Source organism: Neolamprologus brichardi, chromosome 8 (genome assembly GCF_056152115.1).
Source record: "Neolamprologus brichardi isolate AB-2024 chromosome 8, ASM5615211v1, whole genome shotgun sequence".
NCBI lineage: Eukaryota > Metazoa > Chordata > Actinopteri > Cichliformes > Cichlidae > Neolamprologus > Neolamprologus brichardi.
The window spans coordinates 19,316,888-19,344,844 of NC_142111.1; the positions used below are offsets into that span (position 1 = coordinate 19,316,888).

The 27,957-nt window shown below is 41.6% G+C and overlaps 3 protein-coding genes across 11 annotated transcripts in view; 2 read left to right on the forward strand and 1 right to left on the reverse strand.

Annotated features, from left to right (window-relative positions):
* The window catches only part of LOC102798336 (5-hydroxytryptamine receptor 3A-like), a 170,965-nt gene that overhangs the window by 98,413 nt on the left and 44,595 nt on the right, over positions 1 to 27,957 (forward strand). The window lies entirely within an intron of this gene.
* On the reverse strand, positions 538 to 3,895 carry srsf2a (serine and arginine rich splicing factor 2a). Of its 4 annotated transcripts, XR_015719393.1 has the most exons (4): positions 2,946 to 3,895; positions 2,265 to 2,613; positions 1,272 to 1,361; positions 538 to 784 (listed from the first exon to the last, which is right to left on the reverse strand). XR_015719393.1 is itself a non-coding variant. In XM_087844770.1 (3 exons), exons 1-2 carry the CDS (start codon positions 3,296 to 3,298, stop codon positions 2,289 to 2,291), a joined length of 678 nt encoding a protein of 225 aa, XP_087700896.1. In that variant the 5' UTR covers positions 3,299 to 3,895; the 3' UTR covers positions 538 to 1,361; positions 2,265 to 2,288. The 4 variants fall into 4 exon arrangements, 2 of the variants coding, with proteins under 2 accessions (XP_087700896.1, XP_006791319.2); XR_015719392.1 differs by having other exon boundaries at positions 1,272 to 2,613; XM_087844770.1 differs by having other exon boundaries at positions 538 to 1,361.
* On the forward strand, positions 3,579 to 27,921 carry rnf157 (ring finger protein 157). Of its 6 annotated transcripts, XM_006790977.3 has the most exons (20): positions 3,579 to 4,548; positions 6,911 to 7,029; positions 12,082 to 12,170; positions 12,577 to 12,726; positions 14,144 to 14,261; positions 14,374 to 14,440; positions 14,532 to 14,575; positions 14,732 to 14,779; positions 14,946 to 15,017; positions 15,153 to 15,312; positions 15,998 to 16,110; positions 16,202 to 16,434; positions 16,809 to 16,908; positions 17,050 to 17,158; positions 19,038 to 19,252; positions 19,355 to 19,417; positions 19,529 to 19,577; positions 22,622 to 22,732; positions 24,150 to 24,184; positions 25,966 to 26,100. In XM_006790977.3, exons 1-19 carry the CDS (start codon positions 4,461 to 4,463, stop codon positions 24,182 to 24,184), a joined length of 1,983 nt encoding a protein of 660 aa, XP_006791040.1. In that variant the 5' UTR covers positions 3,579 to 4,460; the 3' UTR covers positions 25,966 to 26,100. The 6 variants fall into 6 exon arrangements, 5 of the variants coding, with proteins under 5 accessions (XP_006791040.1, XP_006791038.1, XP_035763733.1 ...); XR_436892.3 differs by lacking the exon at positions 24,150 to 24,184 and having other exon boundaries at positions 22,622 to 23,368; positions 25,966 to 26,045; XM_006790975.3 differs by lacking the exon at positions 24,150 to 24,184 and having other exon boundaries at positions 25,966 to 27,921.

The window sequence follows — 27,957 nt, forward strand, 5'->3', positions numbered from 1 at the left end:
AGTCTGTTGATATAAACACTTTGAGTTGTCAGATATCGATGGATCAGTGTCTTTGACTTGTGACAGATTATATGATGGATGCAACACCTCCACCTAGCTGAGGCTGGGGGTGTCGCACGTCCTGAGGAACTTTTGCATGTGAGGCAGACGTGTTAACCACTGAAAATCTTTACTGACAATGACTGCTGTTCCCAATAAATGGCACAGTCAGTGGAAGCACAAAAAACAGAAAGAAGTAGAACACTGTAGCTTTTAACTGGAGTTATATATTGCTCAGGAGCAATATAGACTCTAAACAAGCACAAAGTGTGAGAAATGAATTTATTTTATTTTAAACAAAAATGTTTATTAGCATTCACCGTAAGCACTTACAAGACATTTGAGAGGTTCACAGAGGAATGCAATACACATCATAAAGCAGGCAGAACTGCCCTTGAAACCCTTCAACTAAGAGTCCCACTGGAACCACTTTCAAAGCGAGCAAGACCAGTTATCAACAGTTGATAAACCATAGAGAGGAGCAAAGGGGGGGAAAGGAGGAGGGAGAAGAAAAAGAAAAGAAAGAGGATCTGTACAGCACATGGAGGGAAGGTGAAGTCACAAGACAGGAGAGGATGGATGATCTGCCACACCTGTGAGCTTACAAACCGGCAAACAGCAGCGGAGGGTCGAGCCCCGGAACACACCGGGCACTCAGCACCGCAACACGCCACACCATGTCACCACCGCACTGCACCGCATCTTAACAGCTAACCAGCATTATTCAACTGCTACACAACTGCGCCTAGTGCACAAAAGATACACAAGAAAGAGGGTTAGAGTCATAGGAAAGCAACTTTAACCAGACAGAAAAAAAAATTGACAGAAAAGAAAAATGCATGCTGCTGGATTAGCAAGTCACAAATTAAGTGGGTTGCTTGTCACTGAACAACAAGCCATTTTCCAAGTAAGAGTGGTAAAACATAGTTGTAAATACACTGAATAACACCCCCTCTTTTTTTAAACAACTTCAAAACTTTTCATAGCTAACTGGGAAGGGTGTATAAACAAGGGTTTTCACTGGAGGAAAATCTTTAGTTCAGAGTAATTAAGTGTAAAAATCAAAGTGAAAAAAGAAAATTTAAATGACGGAAGCAAAAAACCCCTCACAAATACCTTTGAATAAGCTCAGCTTTACAAACAATGATAAATCATGCCAAATTTACAGAATTTATTTAGGTATATCAAGTCAAATTAGACATTTAAAACATGTTAGACCAAGTTCCAATAACCTTTGAGTCTGCATTCAGTGGCAATATTTGAGTCCACTTCAATCTGAGACTCTTCCTGATGTCCTCAGCATAGCATCAATCATTTGAGATCTGGAAGGAAAGACAGAACAGAGTTAGCAAGAGCCAAACCCAGAGGTTACATCAACTCCTGCAGCTGACCTGGATTATAACATGTAATTCTGTACTGATCTTTGTCCTGACACATCAAACTGGCTCTATGGACATTTATTTCTCTTAATAAGCCTAACATTTCTATTTATTGTCACAATAGTTAAAAAACAAAAACACCCTTCCTCTCCCCAAAACTAGCTCTAACAAGTCTCTTACACTCGGGCATATTTGAAAAACAAACCTCGGGGTCCGTTCCCTTTGTGAGAGGCGGAGGACACCACAGTGCATCTGCCTGTGGTCCCTGTGAACGTACCTCACCACACCACCTCATACACCAACTGACAGCCCGAACCACCGCCATGACGACCTGCTCCATAGCAACCACCGTTGCCTTGTTGACCTGCTCCTTAGTACCTGCCATCGCTCTCAGCAACAGGCAGGTCACATGGGCGGGTCACACACTAACTGCTCTCACACTGCAACACCCCCATCTCCTCCTCCTCCCTTTGCAAACAGGACTCCGCAGCTTGGAGGAAAGAATTCCACATTTAGGTGAACGTTTTGAGTGAAGCACCCCCCACACGTCCCAACCACCCACTCCCTCCCATACATACTCAACAAATATCCCAATCTCCCATTGCCTGTGCATGCTTTAGATTGGCTGGACATGCAAGCAAAGTAAAGCACACACAGAACTAGGACTGTTGGCTACAACAGTCCAACTCTTATTTAAATAACACAAATATCAGGGATTCTGCAGACCTTTGTATGTAAATGGCCATAATGTCAAAGACTGCAGAACACAAACCCAACTGGTGCTGATTACCACCCTAGTTAATATAATTGTAACTAATAATATAAGCCACCCTTTCCCCTTTATACCGTCATGTTGCATCTGCATTTGGGTTAAGACTCTGCTCCGGTGTCCTCTGGGGATTTAGGTCTACTCTTGGATTTGGACCTGGACCTGGACTTCGACTTTGACCTGGACCCTCTGTTGGAAGCTGGGGTTCGACTCCTTGACTTGGACCTGGAGCGGGACCTAGATCTGGAGGGCGACTTTGACTTGCTTCGCCGGGGGGTTCTGGATTTGGACTTAGACTTGGACCTTGACCGGGAGTAGGAACGGGACCTGGAGCGGCTGTAGTGGTGGCGGCTCCTAGATCTAGAGCGGCTTCTGCTCCTGGACCGGCTGTGGCTACGTCTTCGACGGCGAGGACTGGCTGAACGGCTACAGACAAAGAGAGAGAGAAACAATATAACAACTTAGTCAGCAAAGGTCTGCCTACAGCTTTTTTAAAGGGGGAAATGTGAAAGTAAATTTTTTGTTTTCATTCACGACTAAACAATATATTTAAGTTATCAACAACTATTTATACCAAATAATGCATTTGTAAACTACCTTGCGCTTTAGCCACCATGTCAGTGAGGATTACCAGGCAATCTTTGGCTGGTAAACATAAACAGTGGAAGAATGCTAACTACTTTCGTTTAGGTCACCATGTGCTTTGCAAACCGCTTAGTGTAAACAGTCCCTTGCGCTAAACTAACGACCTAAATTACCTCCTGCTTCTGCGTCCGTATCCGTATCTCCGTGGCGGAGGACCTCTCCGGCTGTACATGGAGTCTGGCGGCCTTCCGTATCGAGCCATCTGAACCCGAAGCTCCCGTCCGTCGAGCAGCGCGCCGTCCATGGCGTCCATTGCGTCTTCGGCGTCGCGCTTGTCGAGGAACCGCACGAAAGCGAAGCCTCGGCTCTCCTTGGTGTACCTGTCCCGCGGGATATACACATCTCCCACACGGCCGTATTTCTCAAAAACTCGGCGCAGAGTCTCCGGCGAAGTTCGGTAAGTCAGGTTGTCCACCTTTAGGGAGGTCATCCCCTCAACGTCTGGCGGCGGCCTTCCGTAGCTCATTTTCTTCTTCTCCAGACAACTAAGCAAGCCAATTAGGACAAAACCCTTTAGACCCTAGCGTGCTATTAATCCGCTACAATGCTTGTTAAAGCTGTAGCTAATGAACTGAGTTTAAAATCTCGCTGTTTTTCTGATAGTATCGCTCTGCTTGTTTCTTTCACCGCGCTGTTTTTCACGTGAAATGGCGGCAAGGACCCTTCCTTTTCCCCTTTCTTTGCGCCCGTGTTGGCTTCCTCTGATTGGCTGTCCCAAGAGTCACTTTTACGCTACACTGCCCCCTGTGGACAGGAGGTTACTTGTAACGGCGACTGCAGACCGTTATTTCTGCCTTTGTTCCATGAGCTGGGTTAAAACACCCCTGTCCGCCGTTTGTGAAAAGTTAACGACCTTTTTTCCTTTTAGCATGTAGACTCCACAAACTTGCTATTACCACCGGATCCATGTCAGCTTGATTTACGTGAGCTCTCTGAGCTTTTTTGTCGTACATTATTCAGCTTTCACTCGTTTTCCCGCACAAGTCTAGCAAGTAACACTGTTTTCGGCTCGGCGTGTATCCCACAGCGCCGTCCTCTCTCTGCACTGCAGTCAGCGCTGCTTGCACATTTGGCGTAGGAAGGTCACGTTATAAAGCGGCTCGTCACTAGCGCCTGCTGGAGAGGAGAGAGGGGGACTGCGCAAAAAACCACGGTCTGGATTTGTGCCTGGCTGACGTCATGGGGAGCCACAGAGCTCTCTGACAGGATCCAGCACCGACGAGCACCCGGTAGGGGGGAATACACGATCAACATCCAGTAGGGCCGGGAGACGAGCACATCGCCGTTTTGTTCCACAAACGAGCCCATAAAGTGAAGCCAGGAGCGGGGATCGCGCTTCGGTAACGACTGCAGCTTACCACGAAAGCGCTTCCCCGCAGTTAAAGGGACTACCACAGCTGTTTTCTGCCTCAAAACACAAGCTTGCAGTGTTGGCCAGGGAGGGATAAGCAGCAAGAGAACAACTACTAATCCCCGGAACGGTCACATTCACGGCGGGGCTCGGACCCGACAGTAATGGACAGGGGAGCACGAACTGGATTAAATGATAGGGAGTAAAGAGACGCAGCGTACAAAGCGGACCTGAAGTGTTATGCCCGTTAAGCCGTGCGGTCTTTATTTGACTGGAAATGGGAGCTCTAACAAGCAGACAAAACATAGGCGTGGAAGAAGTGGACATCCCGTCCAATTCGGTGTACCGCTATCCACCGAAATCTGGTAAGTCATCAAACAACAGGTCGGACTGGGTTGGGTGAGCGTTATCTAAAACTCGCTGCAGATGATTTATTCTGGAGGGAAAACATCACCTTCGTATCCCGTGAGCTTACAGGCCTGCAGGGGCATTTCAGCCTTTAACCCGGAGCGGCTACCTGTGGAGACCGGTGTTTTTCACGAGCCACCTTTCCACCCACTTAAAAGTGCGCTTTCCCTTTACTCCATATTTATGTGCTAGATGATTTATTCTAATTTATTCTTCATCTTGCAGCATTGTGGTGACATCCATAGAAGGACAGCAACACGCACCAGCACCCCTATGTTTCTATAACTAACTGTCCTTTGCACGTATTTATCCAAATTCAACTTCACATTTTTCATGAATAGGAGAAACTGGCAGACGGAACTGGGTTTGGCTTTTCCTTTGGTGCATCTGGTTGGCATTAGGACTAAATCAGGCTGTGGAAATGAATAAATCCTGACGGATGGCATTTAAAAGACTAGTCAGATATATTCACTTTGAGATATAAAACCCACAAATTAGAATATATTTTAAAGTTTAAAGCTTGAATTTTAGCTGCAATGATCTATGCATTTTTAAAACTGTTAATTTACTAACTATAAATCTCAGTTTATTTGTGAATGTCCACCCAGTACTGCCTGTCAATTATGTTTGCATTATTTTACGTTCTTTCGGTTTCAACTGTAAAATACAGTTCAAAATGTCTAAAATCTAAATATGTCTAATTTACAGTTTTCAATCAAATGAATGACTCATACAAAAAATAATTTGTAATCATAATAAAAGCTGAAGCTGCAAACTTGTGCTAAAAGAATAATCAAAATAGTTGCAACATAATTATCAATCAATAATAATTTAATTCCTTCAGCTCTGTGGAGTCTTTTAGTTTTGATCATTTATTTCCTTTTTTCCCTAAGATAATTTTTTTCCTGACTAAATATAAATGCCATATTATGGCATATATCTGGAAGACCTTTTCTTTACATTTAAAAAATAAATGAATAAACATTAGTCCGCACAGGTCACTTACGCTCATTCGACCCAGCTAATAAAGTGGCCCTTTCCTTCAGACTGACCTGTGTGTTTTCAGTCTGTCGTGTTTGATATTTTCTGATTGCTGCATTGTGTCCAGCCCCCTCCCCGGATTAACAATAATACCAAACAGGCATTGTGTTAGAAAATGTAATCGCATTGCTGTTCAAATCTGTCAAATGCGACTCCATAAATTAAAATAAAATCTCCCACGAAATTAGATCTGCAACACAATCCGGGAATATGAGTTTTCTCACGCTCAGAAACATCAGAGTAATATTTCAGATTCATCCTGACATCGTGTGCTGATTGTGATGAGGATGGAAGGGAAGAAAAGTGGCTGCCATTAGCCCCGCTGTTGCCACAGCAGCTGAGTTAGTCGTAGGCGATATAAATTTGTGATATAACAGCCCCGGTTGTAGCCTGGAGCAGTAGTGGTGATGCTGGCAGGGAGGATAGAGGTGGCTATTGCTGCCAGCGAAACCGATCTGTCAGCCCTAGTTCCTGTCTGTGGGATCTGGTGACAGAGCCTGAGCCCAGGTCGCCTCTCCCACCTGCTGTAAATAAAGTGATGAAGAGAGAGGGAGACAGGCTCATCGCTTAGGCTGTTTTTCCCCTTTATTATGTTAATGGATTTAAGGTCAAACTATCAAACCCTCATCCTCCTGTATGGTCTTAATAAGTGTGAAAAACCAAGCAGCCAGATTCAGACCAGCAATGCCAGACCAGATGTCCTCCCTGCAGAAACATGACTCGACTGCCCAGCATGTTATTTAGAGACCGCAAACCTCCATTACAGTCTTATGATATTAGCCTAACCTGTTATTAAAAAGCAGAATGTCCATTTAGTCTAGGTGCCATCCCCCTTGAGTCTAGGTAAACAGGTATAGAAGCTACAGCACAATAACAGCCCAGCATTAGTCTTTTAGTCATCAGCTTTTTATTTCACTATTTTCAGTCATAGTAAAATAAGGAAAGGACCATTTTGTCTAACCTGCCAGTTTAGGGACAGGATGAGGTAATTATATCATGCAGTTTGGGATTACTTGGCTCTTACAGCGAGTTATCTGTGAATACTGAGAATGTAGGCTCAGAGATTTATAGGAAGTATAAATGTTTTATGCCGGTGAAGTGCCAGATGGGCAGGACTCGCAAAGTGTCAGTTTGTAGCAGCTTAATTTCGCATGGCTCCTTCAGTTTCCGAGGAAAATGATTTCATCAATTTGCATTTTGCATATGTAGTTTTCATGTACATTGAAACGTAATAAACGATCATAAATATGTTCTTATTTCTTCTTTTTCGTTGTGCAGGGAGTTACTTTGCCAGCCATTTCATCATGGGGGGAGAGAAGTTTGACTCCACTCACCCGGAGGGTTACCTGTTTGGGGAGAATACAGACCTTAACTTCCTGGGGACCAGACCAGTAGCGGTAGGTATTTTTACACACTAACAGCAAAACATAATGTCAAAAGCAAAAATTTGGGGTGTTTCACAGGAAATTTCTTATCCCATTATCATGCTTTTTCCTTTATACTTCTTTGTTAGTTACACTTTGCTAGTATTGATTTACACCCCCCTTTTGCCTTCAGAATTTCCTTAATTCTTTGTAACACAGATGATTTACTGTTGTTTATGCTAAATTCTGACCCTGAAATACTCAGACCAGCTAGTCTAAACTAAACCAACTAAACATGCTACTCTCAAAGTCAGGTAAATTACCTTTCTTTCCTATTCTGATGCTCAGTTTGAACTTTAACGGGCTGCCTTGAATAACGTACAATAATTATATGCCTCAGATCACTGCATACTAGCATGTGATTGGCTGTTAGATGTTTGTGTACCCAAAAAAGTGGCTGTTGATAGTGTAACAATGGTTGATGTTCATGTTAAACGTGGACAAAAGACCAAACATTAACAAAGCCTCCTTTTATTTTCTATTGATAGATGATACATTTGGTTTTTCAGCAAGTTTTTACACAATAAAATGTAAAAAAAGAAAGAAAAACAAAGAAATGAAAATGAAGGATATTCATTGTTTCCAAGAAGACAATGTTTAAATGTGTCCAGTCTTAAAAATTTGCACATCTGAGCAGCAGAAACATTTTTCTGCATTTGATCGATGGAAAAATTGATTCTTTACCGCTTCAGCATCAATGGTATTGCTGTCTTCTTCCTATTAAACAGGAGTTGATAAGTTTCAGCAGGCTTGACTCCTGCAGTGGCAATTACCGGTCTTTCACACCGTCATTGATTGAAATTTATTTTAACGTCTCATCCTGTCAAACTAATTAAAAATGAAATGAGAGTCTGCTGAGTCCGTCTACAGAGACGTTGATAAGTGATGGTCCCTCCGGTGGGTGCGTGCAAACCTAATCATGAACCTGAAGTTCAAACTAATGAGAGCTTCAGATTGCAAAGAGCTTAAACCCGCAGAGGAAAAAGAGAATTTAACACAGTCCAAAAGGCTTGAAGGGGCTAAAATGTTGGAATAAATTGAAGCTGATATGGAACAGAAAGACTGGGCTTCATCTCGCTCTGTGTGCTAATCGCAGTTGCAGTGCCGTTTCTGTCTAGACTGGGGCTAAAATTAGGAGTGCAGTTTTTCTCCTGATTATATGGGTGTTTATAATCCTCCCGTGGGCTCAGAATTCAGCTGGTGATGTTTTGTTTTTTTTGTTCTTGTATGTGTGTCTGAAGCTTTACCAGCATTATATAATGGTTGGTGGTTTCGAAGCAGATGGTGCTGTGGAATCATAAATCCAACCGCAGTTGTTGTGTTCTCAGTCTCCCGCACCACTCAACAAACAGGATAATAGACGTGGCTATATTTAGGGATTTTTTTTAGAGTGCCCTGGCTGGACAACAGAAATGCAAAATGGATTTTAGCCACAAGACGGGTTGGCAACGATGGTTAGGTGGCCTACTTTGAATCCAGTACCTTTGGGTTGTTGTCAGATTCTTCAGAGGCATTCCTAATTCACAGAGGATGAATCCCAAGTTCTTTGGTGATCACTGACTTCCACTCATCAGCTTGATATTTTTGGGATTTTGATACTTTTTCCATTTCCATTATTATTCCAGAACATTTAGGCTAAGGCTAGGCTAAGGATTTATAATCCCTAAACCTAACCAAGGAAGTAAAAAGAAATAAAAAATTGTAGAATAATTTGTGATAAAAGGCCGAAAGACCGTGTGAAGTTGAGACACACAACCGATGATGGGTCCCGCTGGTAAAGCTTCTGGCCTGCCTTTCCTCATAGTAGCCATCCCTCAAGACTTTCTCCATTTGAAGCAATGTATTATAAGGGATTGTAACACCTAGTCGTTTTATTGAATCAGGACTTTAGGTATCTGCAGATTTTGTGTCAGGATTGGAATAGTATCATATACAAATATCAGATTGGAACATGAAAGGAGCCTGACGTTCCTGTATTTTTTTAAAAAAGTTGCTGTTGCTGTTTCTATGTGTTAGCCCTGAAACAAACTAAGAACCTGTCCAGGGTGCAGCCTGACTCTTGCCCTATAACAGATAGGATAGGCTGCAGCCACACACTCTCAGTGTAGTAAAAGCATACCTGGAAGGAAAACAACATAGTTAAACATTATCAACATGAACTGGCCTCCCCAGAGGCTGCACCTAAAGCTTACTGAAGCAGTGTGAGATCATCGGCCAACATCTAAAGACGACCTTTGCATGTCCTCCAAGAAGCCTAGAGAGCTATTCCTGAGGACTACTTAAAGAAATTACAACAAAGCTTTCATGATTTTTGCACAGTACTGTTTTTGTCTGTATTGTTATAGCCTTTTCTTTTCTCCTCCTCCAAACCTGCGGTTTAAATCCTGTTGTTCTTGATTGCCAATGATCACAGCACAGTTTTTTACTTTGGGACTATTTTTCAGCCAAAGCTAGAATGTGTAGAATGGACAGCCAGCAGCACATTCTCTCTAAGAAGTCTTTTACAAATAGATGAATTTTGAGTCACATTTACAGCATTTATTTATTTTTTTTTTAGATATGCAATAATATGATCAATATGTTCTGCCTTGTAAGACACACCAGTCTACTGTTGGATTGGGAAACAGCATCAGTCTGGCAGTCTGCCTCATAACCACAACACTGTTTCAACTGTGCTTGCTGGGTTTAATTTATGACCACAAGTATTTAATCGGCATGTTCCAAATCCACATGTTCACGGTAACTATGAGCAAATTTTTTTAGGGCAAGTGTGTTTACTCTGGGAAACAAAGAATAGTCAACCACAACAGCATGGATTCTACACAAACTTTTATTAAAAGATAAAATAAAATAAAACCTCTCTTGGCCTGTCTAGGTGACATTAAAGCAATCTTAAATTTAAACATTTTAAATTTTAATGAAACAAAATCTGAGGTGTTCCTGTTTGGACCCAGTCGTCCCTGTGAGTCTTCCTCTGTTGATTTGGGACCCCTGGAAGTTTATTTTAAACCTGTCATTACCGACCTTGGTTTTAAGTTGGACAGTGATTTTAAATTAGAGCAGTGGTGAAGTCCACTTTTTATCACTTAAGGCGATTGGCAAGAGTGAAATGTTTTCTGTTTTACTGCACTGGCTGCCTGTTCATTTTAAAATTCTTATGACTGTTCTTAAACGCTTTCACAGTCTTGCCCTGCCTCAACGCTCTGATCTTCTTCATCCATACACACCATGTACGTCTCTCAGGTCAGCTGACCAGCTGCTCCTGAAAGTACTGAGGTCTAGGAGGACACTCAGAGGGGACAGGGCCTTTTCTGCCATTGAATTAAATTGAAATTGAAAGCCTTTATTATCATTATACACAGTATAATATAATATATAATAGAAGTACACAGCACCGGGTGACACAGACAGACAGAGAATGATGACACGGACAATTTTAAGCACAGACAATTTTAAGCACAGACATAAGTCCAAGGAGCATCAGAATGAGCACGAATGGTCGGGGTAATTTATGTCAAGTGGTGCAGTGGTCAGTGCAGATATTTCAGTGCAAATTACTTTTGTGCAAGTTTGAGTTGCTCCTAAATTATGGAATAACCTGCCCTTGCACGTTAAAACCCATTTTTATTCTTTGGTCTTCAGCCCAGCGAAACTGAGTTTTTTTCTTGTTTTAGGTTTCTTTTTATTTGCCTTTTTTATATTTATGGTTTTATTTATGTCTTATGTATTTTTATGATTTAGTTTAGTTCCAATTTACAGCACCTTGTGTCAGCTATGGTGCTTTATAAATAAAGATGGATGGAAAAAATCTGTTAGAGGTTGATAGAGGTTGAGCATCTCTGGAAAGAATTTGGAAAATGTTCAATTAAATTGATCAAAGAGAAGAGTTTAAGGTTCAGCTGTCCGAGGCTTCGTGTAGGTATTATTTCCTGAGTGGTTAAATGTGTTATATATGTGGTGCCTGCTATAGAGTTAGTATTAGGAGTCTAGATTTAGGACAAGCTTTTGCAAAGTGTAACTACCAAATATTAGCATGCTACATGCTAGACTAACATGGTAAACACTGTAACGGCCTAGTATCAGCTTGTTAGTGGTGTCACTCTGAGCTTTTTTCTACAGTTTCTCAATACCAAAACTGACCTGTGGGTTCTTTGAACAACACTGGCCTTTATTTGAACAGGAGAAACAATCTGTGGGTTTTGATTTTACTCTGGGAGTGTGCGAGGAAGTGCAGAGTGTTGCTCTGATGTTTATGATTTTTAATAAGACCTACAGTGTTGCCCGTGAGTTCCCAATGAATGGCTCTTTTCAGCATCTGTTACTCGATGTGTGTTTGTTTGTGTGGTTTACAGGCGTGACTCCTGCTGAGCCCAGATGTGCAATAGTGCTGAATACGGTTCCATTCACAGCCACGCAAACACACTTAAACACAGAGGCGTACAGATTTGGGGGTTGTAGTATCGAGGTATCTGACCACATCCTCCAGAGATCCTTAAACCACCTCGGCTCTCCGCTTACGCTAATTCAGCAACTTTTGGCTTCAGACACGCAACAAAGGAGTGCTGAGAAGTGATCCGCAGATAGGGTCAAGTTTAACGCTCATGTGTTAATTTACACCAAGGTTTAACCCATCACAGAAAGTCTTTATATTCTTGTCAATTAGCCATTTGTCTTGTAAGTAGATTCAGTTTTACGCTGGGCTGATTTACACACAAGTTCAGGAACCTACCAAACACTGTCTGAAGTGTCAGGCCCATCCCTGGAAAGACACAGCAAGGGCAGATTTTTTACTCTTGCTCAGCACTTGTCAGCATCGACGAGATCTGTGCTGACAAACCAAAAACATCTTTGTGTTAAGGTTAAACTGGGAGCAGCCAGGGTCATCATGCAGCCCTAAATTTGCTGTGGTGAAGAGAGGAATGTTGTGCGGTCGAGACGAAAATGAATGGTAGTACTCTTCGGTATCATAACATGTATTTAGCATCTATAATTTGTTTTTTGTTTTCTGTTCCTTTCTGTTTTCAGTTCCCGTATGCAGCCCCTCCACCTCAGGAACCTGTGAAGACGCTACGAAGCCTTATAAACATTCGAAAGGACACGCTGCGACTCGTACGGTACGCACATCTGTCCACTGATTACACAGCCTCGGTCTAATTTCATGTCAGCAGATCTGCTTTTAGGGAGCAAGTCATAGCAACAAATATAAGAGAGAGTGTCAAATTATGCGTGTTGATTTCATTTGTTTAAATTTTTTTTGCGAGATTAAATCTTTGTTATTTGTAGACATACAAGAGGCCTGGATACACAGGAAAGCTTATGCTGAGTTTAGAGCCAAAGGCAAATAAATACATATATACAAGTTATTTAACCATGATTTACGTTATTGAGAGATTTATCGCACTCTATAAAACAGATTTTTTTTTGCTTTTTGCAAACACACACACAAAAATCTCATAATCATAGCCTAACAAACAAAACGAAAACAATAATTGACATTGTTATTCTCCCTTTTTCATCCAGGTGCAGTGAGGACCTGAAGCTGCCCGGTGACGAAGCAGCGGGGAAGACCAGAGCCTGCTACAATGTCGAGTTCACCTTTGATGCTGACACACAGGTGGCCATCACCATCTACTACCAGGCCATAGAGGAGTTTCACAACGGAGTGCCAGTGTGAGTGAGAGTCATTTTCCTGATGAAGTAACTATATAAGAACCAGTCCATTTATCATTTATTGAACTATAACCGCATATCTGGTGTTAGTCTGCAGAATTTGTTCTAGTTATATAGAACCAGATGTCTCGTAATCACAGCTGTGTTTCTATTTGTGCTTATTTCTGGCGAAACCGTCTAGAATCGAGAGTCCGTAAACTCTTGAGTTGAGCACAAATTACTCTGGCTTGTGTTTTCATAAAACACTGATCCACATTAGAGACATCATTATAGATTCTTCCTCCGAGCGGCAATAGGTTACTTTCGCCCCACAAAACTACTGCTGCAAAGACAGGATCGATTTCTATGTGTGTGTTTTTTTCTTTCTGTTTTCTAAACATCCACTTGTGGCCCAAACAGAGCCTGTGGTAGTGTGATTCAGGCCCCACTGGTGGGTGCATAGAGCAACTGCGGTTGTGGTGTGGATGACCAGGGGAAAAATATGAAGTGCTACTTTGCTTTGTGTAGGAAAAGAGTGCTGATGCCGTTTTGCTGATTTTATTTTCGCTAAATCTTCAGCTTGGATCATAAAAATGTGGGAGGCGTGTAGCTCTCACCACAGAGCGACTGCCCTTGTTTTAATTTCGGATTTGATCACTTTCGCTTTGTGCTTCTTCTCTTTTTTGCCACTGCCAACAATATCTACTAGCCTACAAGGGAAAACAGAAACACTATGTTCTTTTTTGGTTAATATTAAAATATGAAGACCAGCTATGGACTCGTGTTTTTACATGAAAGTGAGCCCGGTGACTTCTCTGCAATGCCATGTGGACTTGAAATTAGCGTACACGGAACAGATGTTTGGAGTTTGAGATAAGTTGTGGCTGACCACCAAAGCTAAATATATGTGAATATATTGTGTGTATATGCCTATTTATGTATTGCATATTTAAAAGGCTTTGTTTTTTGTATGCAGAGAGGAAAGTGAACCAGAGTCCAATTCATTTAAGATGCTTCTGATTCTGAATAAATATTTGAAGAGAAAAAGTGACATTGCTGCATCCGTAAAGAAAAAAGATAAATGTGTAAATTAAAACAGGCTAGTGTGGCAGAGAAAAGCATATCCATAAATATTCATCCAGACAATTGTTATGCCAGCATGGTCTCGCATATCTTAAATGCAGCTCAGTGTTTGCATATCTTGCATAAGAAGCTGTGATTCTATTTCTGTCCAAACAGGACGGAGGACCTATGCACATTTTGCTTTTTCACCACTTTACTCAGAATAAATTACATTTAAATGAGACTCCACCTCTCCAGCTGCTATGTTTAAAAAACAATTACCTATTTTGCTTATAGTCAGCTACAGCAGATAGAAACAGCCATTTCCTGTTACCTTCCTCTTATATCCTGATCTGTATCTGTCTGCTTCCTGCAGTTACCTGCCCCAGGACAGCTCACTGCAGTCTGAGACGGTACACTTCAAAAGGGGAGTTTGCCAGCAGTTCTGTCTGCCATCACACACCGTCAACCTCAGCGAGTGGGCCGACGACGAGGTAGGCGGCTTGTACCTGCAGCACGATCACTGAAACGTGTGTTTACATGAGGTTGTGCTGGAGCGTGAAGCCAGTTTGTACAGATGGATATCTGCGGTGTTTCTCTCCTCAGCTGCAGTTTGATATGGACAAGGAAATCTTCCCCATGGTTGTGCAGGCTGTTGTAGACGAGGGAGAGGGTGAGCTAATGTGCTTTGTCACACTGGTGATGTCATAAGAATATGCATAAAGATGTACCAACTTGTTTTTTGTTTTATTTCATCCTTGCAGATCATTTGGGCCACTCTCACATACTGCTAGCTACATTTGAAAAGGTAAGAGCCGAAATTATATTTCCAGAAATTTGGATAATTTATTCTTGATTTATCACGATTCATTATTATGATGTCTTGTCAATATTAAACTCCAAAAACAGGCTAATATTTTACAGATGTATTAATAATACATACAACTGTTGCCTTCTTTGCCAGCACATGGATGGAAGCTACTGTGTGAAGCCTCTGAAGCAGAAACAAGTGGTGAATACATCTGCCTTTCTTCTTTCCCTCCATCTTACGTCCTTTTGTGTAGCAACTTTATTCTTTTGAAAGACAAAGACACACCAAAGCTTTATTTCCTCCTTGAAACTCACGTCTGGCTCGTGAGAGCGGCCGCCTTCATTCATCGCTGTGTTCCTTTTCCCAGGTGGATGGCGTGAGTTACCTACTGCAGGAGATCTATGGGATCGAGAACAAATACAACAGCCAGGAATCAAAGGTAAAAATTCGAAAACATATGAAGCGTTTCAGAGCACTTTAGAAGTGACGTGAAAGTCTACCAAAACAAATCAGTGTCACTGTATGCTTTCGCAAATCGACTTCTTCCGAGTGTTTTGATGATTTTTGTCTCCAGGTTGCTGACGACGAAATCAGCGACAACAGCGCGGAGTGCGTTGTGTGTTTGTCTGATGTACGAGACACGCTCATCCTGCCATGCAGACACCTGTGTCTCTGCAATGCCTGTGCAGACACCCTGCGCTACCAGGCCAACTGCTGCCCTATCTGCAGACTGCGTAAGTTCAGATATAGAAACACTGATCTTTTGGCAGATTTGTTTTACAGTCAAATGAAAACAGTGCAGAACGAGTTCATATTTTAGCTGAACAAGATGTATTCTGCACACTGAGGGGGATAAATATCCTATGGTCCCTCACTCAGTTAGTTTTTCATTTATTTAAAGACTACATTAATAGAGGAAAAGCAGTACAGGTAATAAAAAAGAAATAAAATCCTTGTTTGATTTCATGTAGAATTAAATATGGGAGGAAGGAAACACATTTTAAACAATAGCTGCTTCCATTCTAGAGACTATAGGAAACTGCATCAGAAATCAGAAAAGAAAAAAGTGTAAAATCTGCATCATAGATTGAACAGATCCACTGCAGGAGAGATTTGGAACCTCTCGTGCTAAAACATTTCTTTTGTAGCTAAAACCAGAATAATTAAAAATATAGTACATTTTGATACGCTTTGACAGGGTTAGTGTTTCCCAAACGGATAAAAGCCAAACAAAAATGAAAACACTTGTTCACAAATAATCTGTAATGTAAAGGTGTCAAATTGGCAATTAAATAATAATTAACTCAGTTCCTCCAAACCCTCTTCATCTTGTTTGTAGCCTTTAAAATCATATTTTTCCTCAAAATTTTGTTTGTAGATGTATGGATTGTTTGAATTTCTTTCTTCTTTGTCTTTAAGCATTCAGAGCTTTGCTGCAGATTCGAGCAATTAGGAAGAAACTCAGTCCTCTGTCACCTAGCAGCTTTAACCCCGTCATCACGTCCCAGACCTCCGACTCAGAGGAACACTCGGTGAGACAGAACCCACGTAACAGAGAGACAGTGTTGTGATCATTTCCAGTCATCCTTAACTCAGATTCTCACCGCCCTCTTCTCCTCACAGGCATCAGAGCACATCCCTCCTGGTTATGAGGCGGTGTCTCTCTTGGAGGCCTTGAACGGCCCCCTCAACACCACCTCAGTAGCTCCTGCTCCTCTCCACTCTGGTCCCAGCCACGTCTCTGGAGCCCTTCCTCCGTATAGCAGCGAGCCTCACCCTGCCCCGGCTCGCTCCCTCTCTCCTCTGGACCACTCCAACTCCGGCCAGGCTCTTAAACTCAAGAAGAGTGGTTCAAAGTGAGCCTGCCTGTGAGGCCAGAGAGAAAACTGGTCAAAGTTGATGTTTGTTTTTTCTGCTTGGATCAGCGGGAAGGGTGGAGCTGGCTGCTTAGGACAGCATGCTTTGATCATAGGAGCATATAAAAAAACAACTTATGGTTGCCCCGCTCTTTCTTATGAGAAATTCTTTTTTTCAGTTCAAGTCTGCTAACTGTAGCTTAATTTGTTGGACCTTGAAGTAGATTTCACAGAAAAAAAGTAAAAGATTTTTCCACACACGTTTTTACAAAATTATTAGCCTTCTCTATTTAATTTCAGTTTCTGTTCCATAATATTTTCAGCCTCCTGGTGTTATTTTCTCTGATGTACATTCACTTTGTTGCTTGTCTTAGGTCACTTTCCCAGAATTCCTCTGTGCTTCCCGAGGAGGACGAGAAGTCTTGCAGTGAATCCGAGGCCTGTCGCCACAAACTCGCTGTGGACCAGCAGGAGGTATGTGTGTGTTAAACATACACAGAGAGAATATGCATTTTCACAGTGTCACATGTCTCCTACGGCTGTGGGAGTTTACACGTTAGTTTACACATCGTGTTGTGAACGTCTCTCTCACGGCTTGCTCTTGTTGGTTTACAGTGCGGAGTAACTCCAGACAGCGAGAACCTGACTTTCTCCTCCTCTGGAGCCATCGACCAGTCATCCTGCACCGGCACCCCCCTCTCCTCCACCATTACCTCCCCAGAAGGTATACACTGACACACATGCACACACACACTAAACCTCAAAATACTCCTTTTCCTACCTTTTTATAACACCTCAAGCCTATTTTTTGTGTGACTCACACTTGCATAAGCATGATAACATGCATAATGCCTGTGACTTATGTAAATTTTGAGTTGCTCTAAAAATTGCAGCAGCTGATGTGAATCACTTCTATTTGCTAAAGGCAAAATGTGGTTTTAAAGGTTTTGTTTTATGCCTCACATTTTATATAGTTGATGCCACTGTAAGTCTTTTCATCATGCATGAAATGTGACTCTGGACTTAATTTTTATTGTGGGCCATAATTTTCCAGTGATAGCAAGTAGGCTTATTATGATCTATGCCACTGTGAAACGCTGGTATGTGCTCCTATAGAAACCACAAGTCTGATTATATCAACCATGTTTAACAAGAAAAGGTTTTTTTTGCATCGCCATGGACAAAAACACACAACCATACTTTGAAATAGCAACGGCTTTTTTTGGTGGAGATCATTTTATCATTTTTACTATGCTTAAACCTGCCAACATCAGGTCTCTTAAGAGCATAAAATCACAGTTTCGATTCAGGAACGAAGCACTGGTCCGTACCAGTAAATAGGCTGTACCGTACCACACACATACAACACAAACTACAAAGTATATTGTAAAGTGTTATTATGAAACACTACAATACTGAAAAGGATTACATTTGAGAAGACTGAAAATCATCTGCTATTAAATCTGGGATTTGCAGTGTGAGTAGTTCCTTCACTGTTAAATGTAATTATGTAAACAGTGTGGTACCTTTGCATCCTTTTTGTTTTCATTTCCCTTCTTTTTTCAATCCAAATCAAGTCTTTTTATGGCCGCGATACACCTTGTAGTTCATTGTTTCGGTGCAGGCTGTCAAATGGATATCAAAATTCAATTCTAAAACCAGAGCTATCAAAAAAGTTGGGTGTCAATCTTGTGGGAAAGTGATGATGATGGTGGCCATCACTGTGGCTACACCCATTATGATCATTCTATAGTTTCCCCTTTAAAACCTTTTTAATCAGATGATTAAAAAAATGCATCAACTCTAATGCCAATTAATTTGTGCAACACCCAGCATGTGAGGTAATAGGAAACAAACTAGAGTTCAGCTTAATTTCTTGCGCTATTCCTGAATTACATAATACAACATAAGTTGCCCACTTAATAAGAGATTTACTTAAGTGGAAGCACACACATGATGGTCATAATCAAGACGTCAATTACAAAGTAAGTTTGCCATCACAGAAAAAGGCTGTGACGAACTATTAAACTCACTCTTGTTCTTTCACACCCGAATAAAGGTGTAAAAGTCACAAGAATTGTAGTGTTCTCATTTTTAGGGTAGCTTGTCCATAGTGTGGTGTTATTGCTATACTCTTTTTTTTCTGTTGTAACGTTTATTCAGGGTTAATTAAGTCCATCTTGTTCTAAAAGTTGGTTTCAGCTGCTCTACCCAGCCAGGAAACCCATTTTCCTCAAAATGCTGTTCAGTGTCTCAGAAATGTTGCATGAAAGCTAAATACAAGAAGCTCAAGGCAGCTTCAATGAAGGCTTTTAACATAAATAAATCAGAGGTTTACCACCTCAGCGTTTTGTGTTGGTGCCACTAGATGAAAATTTCTGGGAAATCTACAGAGCGGCCTTTTAGCAAAACCCAGAAAGCAAGGTCTATTATTCCAGCTGGAACGATTTTTGCAAGTCACTATTTACATTTTCTGCCGCTGATAATATTTACGGACGCACGGCCTAGTTTTTTCCCAACCTGGCAGCCGAAAAACGAAAACAAACAAACACCCGAACCCCCCCAAAGCCGGACCGTGATGTGTGTCTCCGTCTGTCTGCCAGACCCAGTGAGCAGCAGCCTGGCCCAGTCAGTGATGTCCATGGCCTCGTCCCACTCGCAGCACTCCCACATCAGCACTGACACCATGTCCTCCATGTCAGGGTCCTACCTGGCCGGGGCCGAAGGTGAACCCGGGGGGGACGAGGGGGGAGATGTGGACTGCGAGGAGAACCAGGAAGCCTCCATGGAGAACCGAAGACCGTCACAGCAAGACAGGGTGAGCATGGAGGATAAACTAGCTGCACATTCATGTAGTTTTAAATAAATTGTTGTCCCATCGGGACTCAAAGCTTCCCTTTGGTTGTTTTCTTTTTCGTAGGAATTTTCCAAAGAGCCAAAGGAACAAAACTATTCAGTGGCTGTAGAGGATCAGGACTCAGAGGTGACTAACACGGTGATGAGCAGACTGCGATTATTGCTTATTTTATGAATTAAGTTGCCTATTACAACGTTTCATAACACTCCCCCCCCCCACCCCCCCTATTTTCATCAGGGAAATGATGTCACCGAAGAGGACTGCTCATCTCCATCTAATGGGAAAGGTAACTATAGTAACCATCATTCACCTTTCACCCATGGCAACTCATCTCTGTTTGCATTTGTTGTTCTCAAGCTATGAGGAAAAAAAAAAAAAGGAAATACACCCTTTCATACAAACTACATATTATAGCAAATCTGTTCGTGTCATGGCTGAGTGATACCAACCCTTTCAAAGTAATGGAGTTGTGTGTTAATAGCTGTCCTCTAGATGGGGCAGTCTCTTTCAAAATGCTTGCAATTTTGGCTGCATCTGTATGAGAGTGAATGGCTTCTCATGCAGCGTGTCTGCAAAAGGAATCTGATCTTCTGCGCAGTGATGGCTGAGCTCACAAGACCACAGGAGCCAAAATAAATTACAGATGCTTTGATCAAGCCTTCAAGATGTTACTGTTACTAATTAAATCACTTTTATAGTCAGTATGTGATATTTAAGTCTCATGCTGACATTAACAGATGTGATGATCTAAAATTTGTTAATCCAAGTGTTAGTTAAGAAAAGGACTGTGAAGGTGTCTCAGTAAGCTTGTAGGATGCAGGCATACTTTCTAGGTATGGATGGAGGTTCCACAATGAAATTAGTCAAGTAAAGCCAACATTATGAAAATCATAACTATTAATTACACAGTCTAAGGAGCTTAGAAAGAAAGCAACTAGGAATGCATTCTTTTGAATGTGTACCATAACCCTATGAATAAACCCTATCAATAAAATGACATTTTATCAGTAATCACCGTACCTCGGTGATGATACTTCCACTTTCTGCAGTGATAAATCCATCAACGGGCTTCAAGGTATTGGTAGCAGCATCTGGGTAAATTACATCTGTATAGTCAAAGACAGTTCAGTTTCTGGATATGAGTTTTAAAAGTTAATGCTGGAAAGGTATTAGTAAGAGTATTAGCCAACTCCACCTCAGTCCTAAGCACCAAACCAGGCCTTTTCTTGTCAGCAGCCACCCAGAGTTGTTACAGAGCTGAATGAAGCAGCACAAACTCAGTTGATTTGCTCTTACTTATTTATTCTGTTCTCCAAAGTGTCCTCATTCTGAATTAAAGGCTGGCCATTTGCAATAAGTATTCTGATCGATCAGAGCATCCTTTCACTAACAGGAAACGAGCCTCTAGAGTCATCCTTTGTTGATCAGATTCAGGTTTTGCTCCACACGGGGCTGCTGACTTGCATCTGCATGATTTGAATTTCTCTATGAATGTTTGTGTACTCGCTGTTGGCGTTAGTGTCAAATCTATGTGTTTTTACTCCCTAAGCCTTGCTGCCTGCACCTGCTTTTATAGCTTCTGTATCATGAAACATGCTCCACCTGCACTGCTCCTGGATGCCGTTTATGTGTCTGCAAGTGTGTGAAGTGCGTGTGTGTATGTATGTATGTATGAGAGAGAGAGAAGGCAAGCGCGATGGAGTGCTAAAGAAAGTGTTGTGGTGTGCACCGTGTGGGCGTCCATTACCAGTAAGGCTTGAAGCGAAAATAACAAGGTCACCTTTAATTAGACAACGGTTTGAAACGTGTATATGTAAATTACTTGTGTGTGCGCGTGGGTGTGTGTGTTGTGATATCTCGGGCCAGACTGAAACAATCTCTGCGAGTTACTGAATGACCTTTCAGTTTTTTAGGAGACGAGCGGACCTGTGCTGCCTGACAGACTGTGAATGAGCACACGCGCTGTAGGATGTATGTTTGCACGCACACTTGTGTGCATCTGCACCAGCGCTGCCAGACGGCTTCTGAATGTGCCCTGTCTGTGTCTCTGTGCTGAGCTGCCAATCATTCACTCATCACTTCCTTATTAGCACACACACTCTGCACACGAGCAGGCTTGCTGCAGGCATGAGGCACTCACACATATGATACATCTCAGTATTTATTATCTGGCCATGCTGGAAAAGGAAGAAAATCATATTCCATACAGGTCCCGTTTATTTCTTTTTAATTTATTTTTCATCTCATTTATCTGTGCTTCATGAATACGGTAAAACACCAAAACCTCAAGTTCATTTGCTTCATATTAACTTACGATATATATATATATATATATATATATATATATATATATATATATATATATATATACACACATACATACAAAGACATTTGTATGAGAAAGACCTAAATTCCACAGAAGAACAAAATGTTGGGCAGGCAAAGCTAAAGAAAAAAAAGCAGCAAAATATGATTTTTACTACTACTATTTTCTCATTATACGTGCTGTCATCATCACCACAGCAGCATAGCCTACTGTGAGTGCATGTGGAAATCAAATACAATGCAGTCTATGAATGAGTGCAAGAGATAGAACTGAAGATATCATCAAATTAAATGCACTACCATTTGATGTAAACCATGACTGATCAAAAGAGCATAAAAAAATCAAACAGTTCTTCCTGTAAAAATATGGAAAAATTTTTACATATAAATATGGAAAAATTGTGTATGTTTCTGTTCTGTGTCTTGTGTGCTGTTTGTTTGTATATGTGTCTTTCTTGCTGCTGTTACACCCAAATTTCCCCCCTGTGGGACAATTAAAGGATTATTCTATTCTATTGATTCCTGTTGGAATAGTGAATTTTCTGTCCGTGACAGGTCAGAATGGCAGCGTTTTGACAGTCCTGACACTGCAGTCCTGCACACTAAGCTTTGCAAGTGTCCAAACTTCTTTGTTTTATCATAGTTCCGTCACTTGTCACTTTTTTTTTCAGCAGAACATGCTCACCTTTGCTCCATGTTTTCCATCCAGTCACTGGATTATGATTTGACATATGCATTAAGCTGAAGGCCAAATAAAGAAAAAAAAGTGAACATCTTCACAAGCTTTCTTGAAACTTGATCTTAGAGACTCATATTGATCAAATGTGCAAATATTTGATCAATTATTATTCTGTTATTGCCATTCTAGCATGGCCACCTCTGACACCCTCCCCCCTCTTCCTCTTTCTCTCACCCTCCTGCCTGTCCCACCTTCTCCTCCTCCTCCTCCTCCTCCCCACATGCTGTGCCTGGCTGCTCTTGTTTGACCTTTGCCCTCGCTTGCAGGTGGGCGGAGCAGGTGTCCAGAGTTGGCCAATAACAATCAGGGCGTCGCCCTCTGTGACACGCCCTCTTTGGGGTTGGATAATGAGCAGGCTCCCAACAGCCGTTTCGCGGGTGAGTGGCAACCTCCCGAACATGGACCAATGAGAGCTGAAGACTGAGAGTGTAGGGACGGGGGATGAAGAGAGATACAGGAGGAAAGAAAACGTGAGGAGAGTTATCTGCAGAGGACTAAAGGATTTCTGATGCATTAGCTTGCTATGCTAACGTGCTAATGTGAATGGAAGCTAGGGAGAGCAGCAGTTAGGTTTTTAAACGCTGTTTGTAGATGAGGATTTGTAGCATTTTTGCCCAGCATGAAGACTAGGAGCCTTCCTTCTTCTCTTCATCCTTACCCTTTGATGTTGTGGTGCTTCATTGCTTTTTTTTTATTTCTCCAGTAGCGGTTAGCTGTCCACTCTCTCCCTCCTCCTCCCCTTTAGCTGAAGCCCCGGTGTGCGTGAGCGCGCGCGTGTGTGTTTGTGTAGCCGTGTTTGAGTGAATCTTACCGTGTGACTGACGGGTGATTTCTGCATTTGCTTTCATGAGAGTGTGTGAGAGAGAAACAATCTGGCCCTTCCCAAAAGTTGAAGTTCATGTTCAGTGTCTGCCAGCTCCGAGCCGCTTTGCCAAACATCTGCGACTCATTTTCACACCCTCCATCTTCCCTCCTGTCCTTCCCCGGCCCTCCCGTCTGCTTCGCCACACGGGGTGAGTTACTGTGATGAGAGCTAAAGGTGTCGATTTTGTTCTTGACGACCAGCGTTTGTAAATCGCAGTCAGTTATTTTCTGAACTCCTGGTTGAATTTGATTCCATTTCTACTTTGTTTCACACCTTATCTTTACACTGTTTCAGCAAAAAAAAAAAATTGCCTATAAAACTTCCCTTTCTTTGTCATTTCAACAATTTTAAAGCTGCTAATTTAACACAGACCTCTTTAAAAAGCCATCACAACCTTTGGTGTGGTATGAAAAATATTATTAAATGGCTGAAAGATAAGGATATTGTTTCATTATTGATACAAATACAAATGTGACATATAAAAGAAACTCCATATAAAACATTTAAGGAATTCTCTCAGTTTATTTCTACTAGATATTCAAATACAAGAGTTCACCATTCAGTAAATAGACAAACTCTGGAGTGTTAGTTTACCTCGTCAGCATATATCATTTTGTGTTCAAACTTTCTTCACAGCCTCTAGCTCTCCATCATTCTCGTAGCTTTTGACCTCGTCCCCTCTCCAAACCCCGAGACTCCCTTCGTTCCCATGAACCCACTCGACCCTGTTTGCGTTTTACGGTGAATGTCGTGACATGTTTTCTATTCCTGTGTTGTAAAGGTGTTCTGTTATCTCTCTGTTTCTCTCCTTTTTACTTCCCATCATTCTTCACATCCTCTGCTGTCTTTTCCTGGACATTTTTCCTTCCTGCCCCTTTCTTCTTCTCTTCTGTCTTTTTTCCTTCTTTCGCTTTCTTTCGGATGGACAGATGAGGAGTCGTGCCCAGTGCACATTGAGGACTAGGTATGGAGATGTGGTTAGATGGTCGATCAGACTTTAAAATCTCAATTTGGGGGTTTGTAATTTATAAACTGTAGCAGTTATTTTTCTTTTGTTCTTATTTTACCTTTTGATTTCTCATTCAGCCTCATCATTAAATTGTATTTCACAATCTAATTAGGTCATCGAGTACCAAATCGATCAAAGTAAGAAGCGTTTTTTTAAGTTTTAAAAAGAAAATGCAAGTCTGCATTTTTTTTTTTTGATTTATAATTTCTTCAGGCTTGCAAAAGGTACAACTGTTTAGGAAATGTGGATCCACCGGATTGTGTTTCTGTTTATTATTCAGGTTTTCGCTGGTGACATGAAAAGTATGAATTATTTTCTTTCTTTGTGTCTGTGGCTTTATTTTTAAATAGGGAATAGCACAACATGCGTCACTGAGATCTACTGAGCATTGATTTATTATTGTTTATCTAAAAATAGAATACAGTTTTCAATATTTGAATGTTTTGGATAAATTTGATTTGAAAAGAAGAAAGAGTATCATGTCTTTGTACACACCTCAGCTATCTCTGTTCTTTTTTTATAATGGGTAATCAACTTAATGGTTATCGCTTGTTATTGCAATAAACTGTAATGTAATGAAAAAGTATTCTTAGGACGTTTATCACTTTGATCTCGGTCTAAAATATATGATAGCCACCCCCCATTTCTATGTCTTTAAAAACACTTTAGCAATAGTTCTCCAGGCTTTCTCTAAGTCTTTCAATTTTTTTTTTATTTGGACGTCAGCTGTTTTTACTCACTTTCTGTCTAGTCCTTGTACCTGTCATTGTATAGGGATGCATTTCAGCCAATGGGGCGATCGTGGCTCAAAAGTTGGGAGGTCGCCTTGTAATCGGAAGGTTGCCGGTTCGAGCCCCGGCTTGGACAGTCTCGGTCATTGTGTCCTTGGGCAAGACACTTCACCCTTTGCCTACTGGTGGTGGTCAGAGGGCCCGGTGGCGCCAGTGTCCGGCAGCTTCGCCTCTGTCAGTGCGCCCCAGGGTGGCTGTGTACATTGGCTGTGGCTACAATGTAGCTTGCCATCACCAGTGTGTGAATGGGTGGGTGACTGGATGTGTAAAGCGCTTTGGGGTCCTGAGGGACTAGTAAAGCGCTATATAAATACAGGCCATTTACCATTAGTAGTGTTGGGGAACTTGTTAAAATTGATGGAATTATGAATGCAGAAAAGTACCACATCAAAGGCACAATCTTCATTTTTAAGCACGGCAAAGATAACACAAACAACCTGCCAATGCAGGAAAAGCATACCTGGATAGAAAAACACAATAATACACCATCAGTCATGATTTGGCTTCCAGAAGTTGGATCAACATTGTTATGCCAAAAAAAAAAAGACAGCCAACATCCAAAGAAGGGCTTTGACTGTCTTTTAGGAAGCCTGGAGAGCTATTGTTGAAGACATACAAGAAAGCTAAGAGAATTTAGTTCTGTGTTGAATAATACAGGTGATCATATGAAATATTAATTTCCAAGCTCATTAGAACTGCACAGACTCTGTTTTTGCCTTAAATACTGCATTTCTACATATATTTGCACGTTTCAATGAATTGCTGCACCCATTTCCCATTTTTCTAGCAAAACATAAAGAAATGTGGGACAGTCCAAGACTTTTGCACGGTACCTTGGGTTTATTGATTTCTGCAAATAAAGTTTAACTGAAAAATTACGGTTTGTCTGTGAGTTACCTGGAAAAACGGATTCAAATCATCTTCTCGTTCTCTTCTCTCATTCAGACCTGTTGTACCTCGGGGGCTACAGGCCTGTTTTGGAGCCTCTCCCCCACCACAACTCCACCAGCAACATGAACCTGGAGGAGCAGGGGGCAGAGAGCAGGGTCCAGAGTCCCAAACATCCCTGCCGTGGACCACTCATTGTGTAACACACACGAACACACACCAATCTAAACTTACTCATCCAGTCAGCTCTTCTTAATCCTGCCACAGTGCTGCAGCGCTGGATACTGTCCTCACTGAACAGGGACTCACATCCCCATCTTTCTCAAAATTTCCTGGATGATTCTGGATTGGAGTGAGGAGGAAAGAGGAACCACACCTCTCCATTGTCTGTGCGTTTTTTTTTCCCTCACAGGAGTTTCCTTGTTTTCTTATCTGTGATCTAACTTGTTGTGGGAATGATTAGCCTACTGCTACGTTATTATTTATTACCTGTAGGTTTAATGAGAGCTGTGTATTGTGACACTATCTTTAGAAAAAATATATGCTGCTCCTCTTCTTTTTTCCCTTTCTTCCTATTACCAGCTAAACAGTCAGGGGCTACTGTGATCGGCAATCGGATTTATTACTAGCGTATTTCTCCTTCTCTGTTGTAAACTGTATGCCTGACGAGTGGTCGGACGCTTTGACGCTAAAAGTCAGCTGACACCGGACTACCTTACCTTACTGAGCTAGAAAGTGCTGACCCCTCTCCTCTCATCAGGGAGCTCCTGTCTCGACTTCGCATGCAACTTTCCAAGTTTTCCTCTCATTTCCACCATGCTTTTGAAACACAACGACCTGTGCTGAATGTCAATTCAAAAGTGCAGAAGTGATCGGACTCGTATGGCGGTCGATGAGCCAAGTTACAGTGGCCAAAATGAACAGAGATCAACTGGAGGAAGGAAAAAAAGATGCCACACAGAATGTAGGACGATAATCTCATAGAAGGGGAATGTACGGGACGTCTGAAATGTCCCCTGACTGGAATCAAACACAAACTTTGACTCACACTCAAACACACCACTGGCACCGTCTCCATCTACAGCTCCATCTTAGCATGTCAGTATTATTGTAGTGCAACTTGAAATCAACAAATACCACCGAGCAATAAAGACACTGCATCTCGTCCTTTTTTTCCTGCACTAGGATGCTTGTTCGCAGTTCAAACAGTGGGAAAAAACTGTTTGCGCTGCTGGGTCATATTCAGACGTTTCATTGTGTTTGTTACTGCTTTTTTTTTTTTAAAAAAAATTAATAAATTTCAGCGTTGCCATTGTAAATGGATTTCTTGTGAGACAAGCATCAATACAGTGAAAGACTTGGCCCACACTGCTGTCTTGCATCTTGCTCATCTTCATGCTTCCCGGTTTGTACCATTCCCTCGAGCCTGTTTCTTCCTGTTTGTGACGCTTTTAGTTCGTGAGATACACTTTAATGTATATCACCTGTTGTTGACCTCTGTTTCTGTGTTTTAATTTGTTGCAGAACACTGTGTTGTTTATTAGAATGTGGATGAAAATATGTGAAAAATTTGTAAAGGTTTACACACGAATAACTGAAAAGGGACAATATCAACATTTAATGCACTATTAGCTGATTCCTAGACGACACACTTTGCGGTGCATGAGGCGACAGTAGAGTAAGCATGTTAGTCTAGGTCAGCCTGCACCCTACTGTAGACTTGATGATGGATCACTGCACATGCATAAAGACGTAACGTATCCTTCTGCAGTGTTAAATATCAGTTTCTGGAACCCTATTCTGTTGGCCGTTAAGGTCAAGACTACTGCACTACTATAACCAAGCTGCGAACAGTCACATGATCACAGTCCGAATGTGTTAATGAAGCTGTATTACAGCACCAGTCACAGTATGATATCAAAGGGATGGGTCCCATATCTGCAAGACCCCACTTTTCTAGAGTGAAAATGTCAATGAAGACTTTGAACAGACAATAAAGTTTTTGCAACTAAACAGACATTTGAGGGATTTTCTGTTGAGTTAAAATGG

Excerpts from the sequence above, each read along its gene's own strand:
- rnf157 (XM_006790975.3), top strand. The coding sequence starts at position 4,461 with ATGGGAGCTCTAACAAGCAGACAAAACATAGGCGTGGAAGAAGTGGAC. Across the intron at positions 4,549-6,910 it reads CCGCTATCCACCGAAATCTG|GGAGTTACTTTGCCAGCCAT; the intron begins GTAAGTCATCAA and ends TTCGTTGTGCAG. Across the intron at positions 15,018-15,152 it reads ACAACAGCCAGGAATCAAAG|GTTGCTGACGACGAAATCAG; the intron begins GTAAAAATTCGA and ends TTTTGTCTCCAG.
- srsf2a (XM_087844770.1), bottom strand. The coding sequence starts at position 3,298 with ATGAGCTACGGAAGGCCGCCGCCAGACGTTGAGGGGATGACCTCCCTA. Across the intron at positions 2,614-2,945 it reads TACGGACGCAGAAGCAGGAG|CCGTTCAGCCAGTCCTCGCC; the intron begins GTAATTTAGGTC and ends CTTTGTCTGTAG.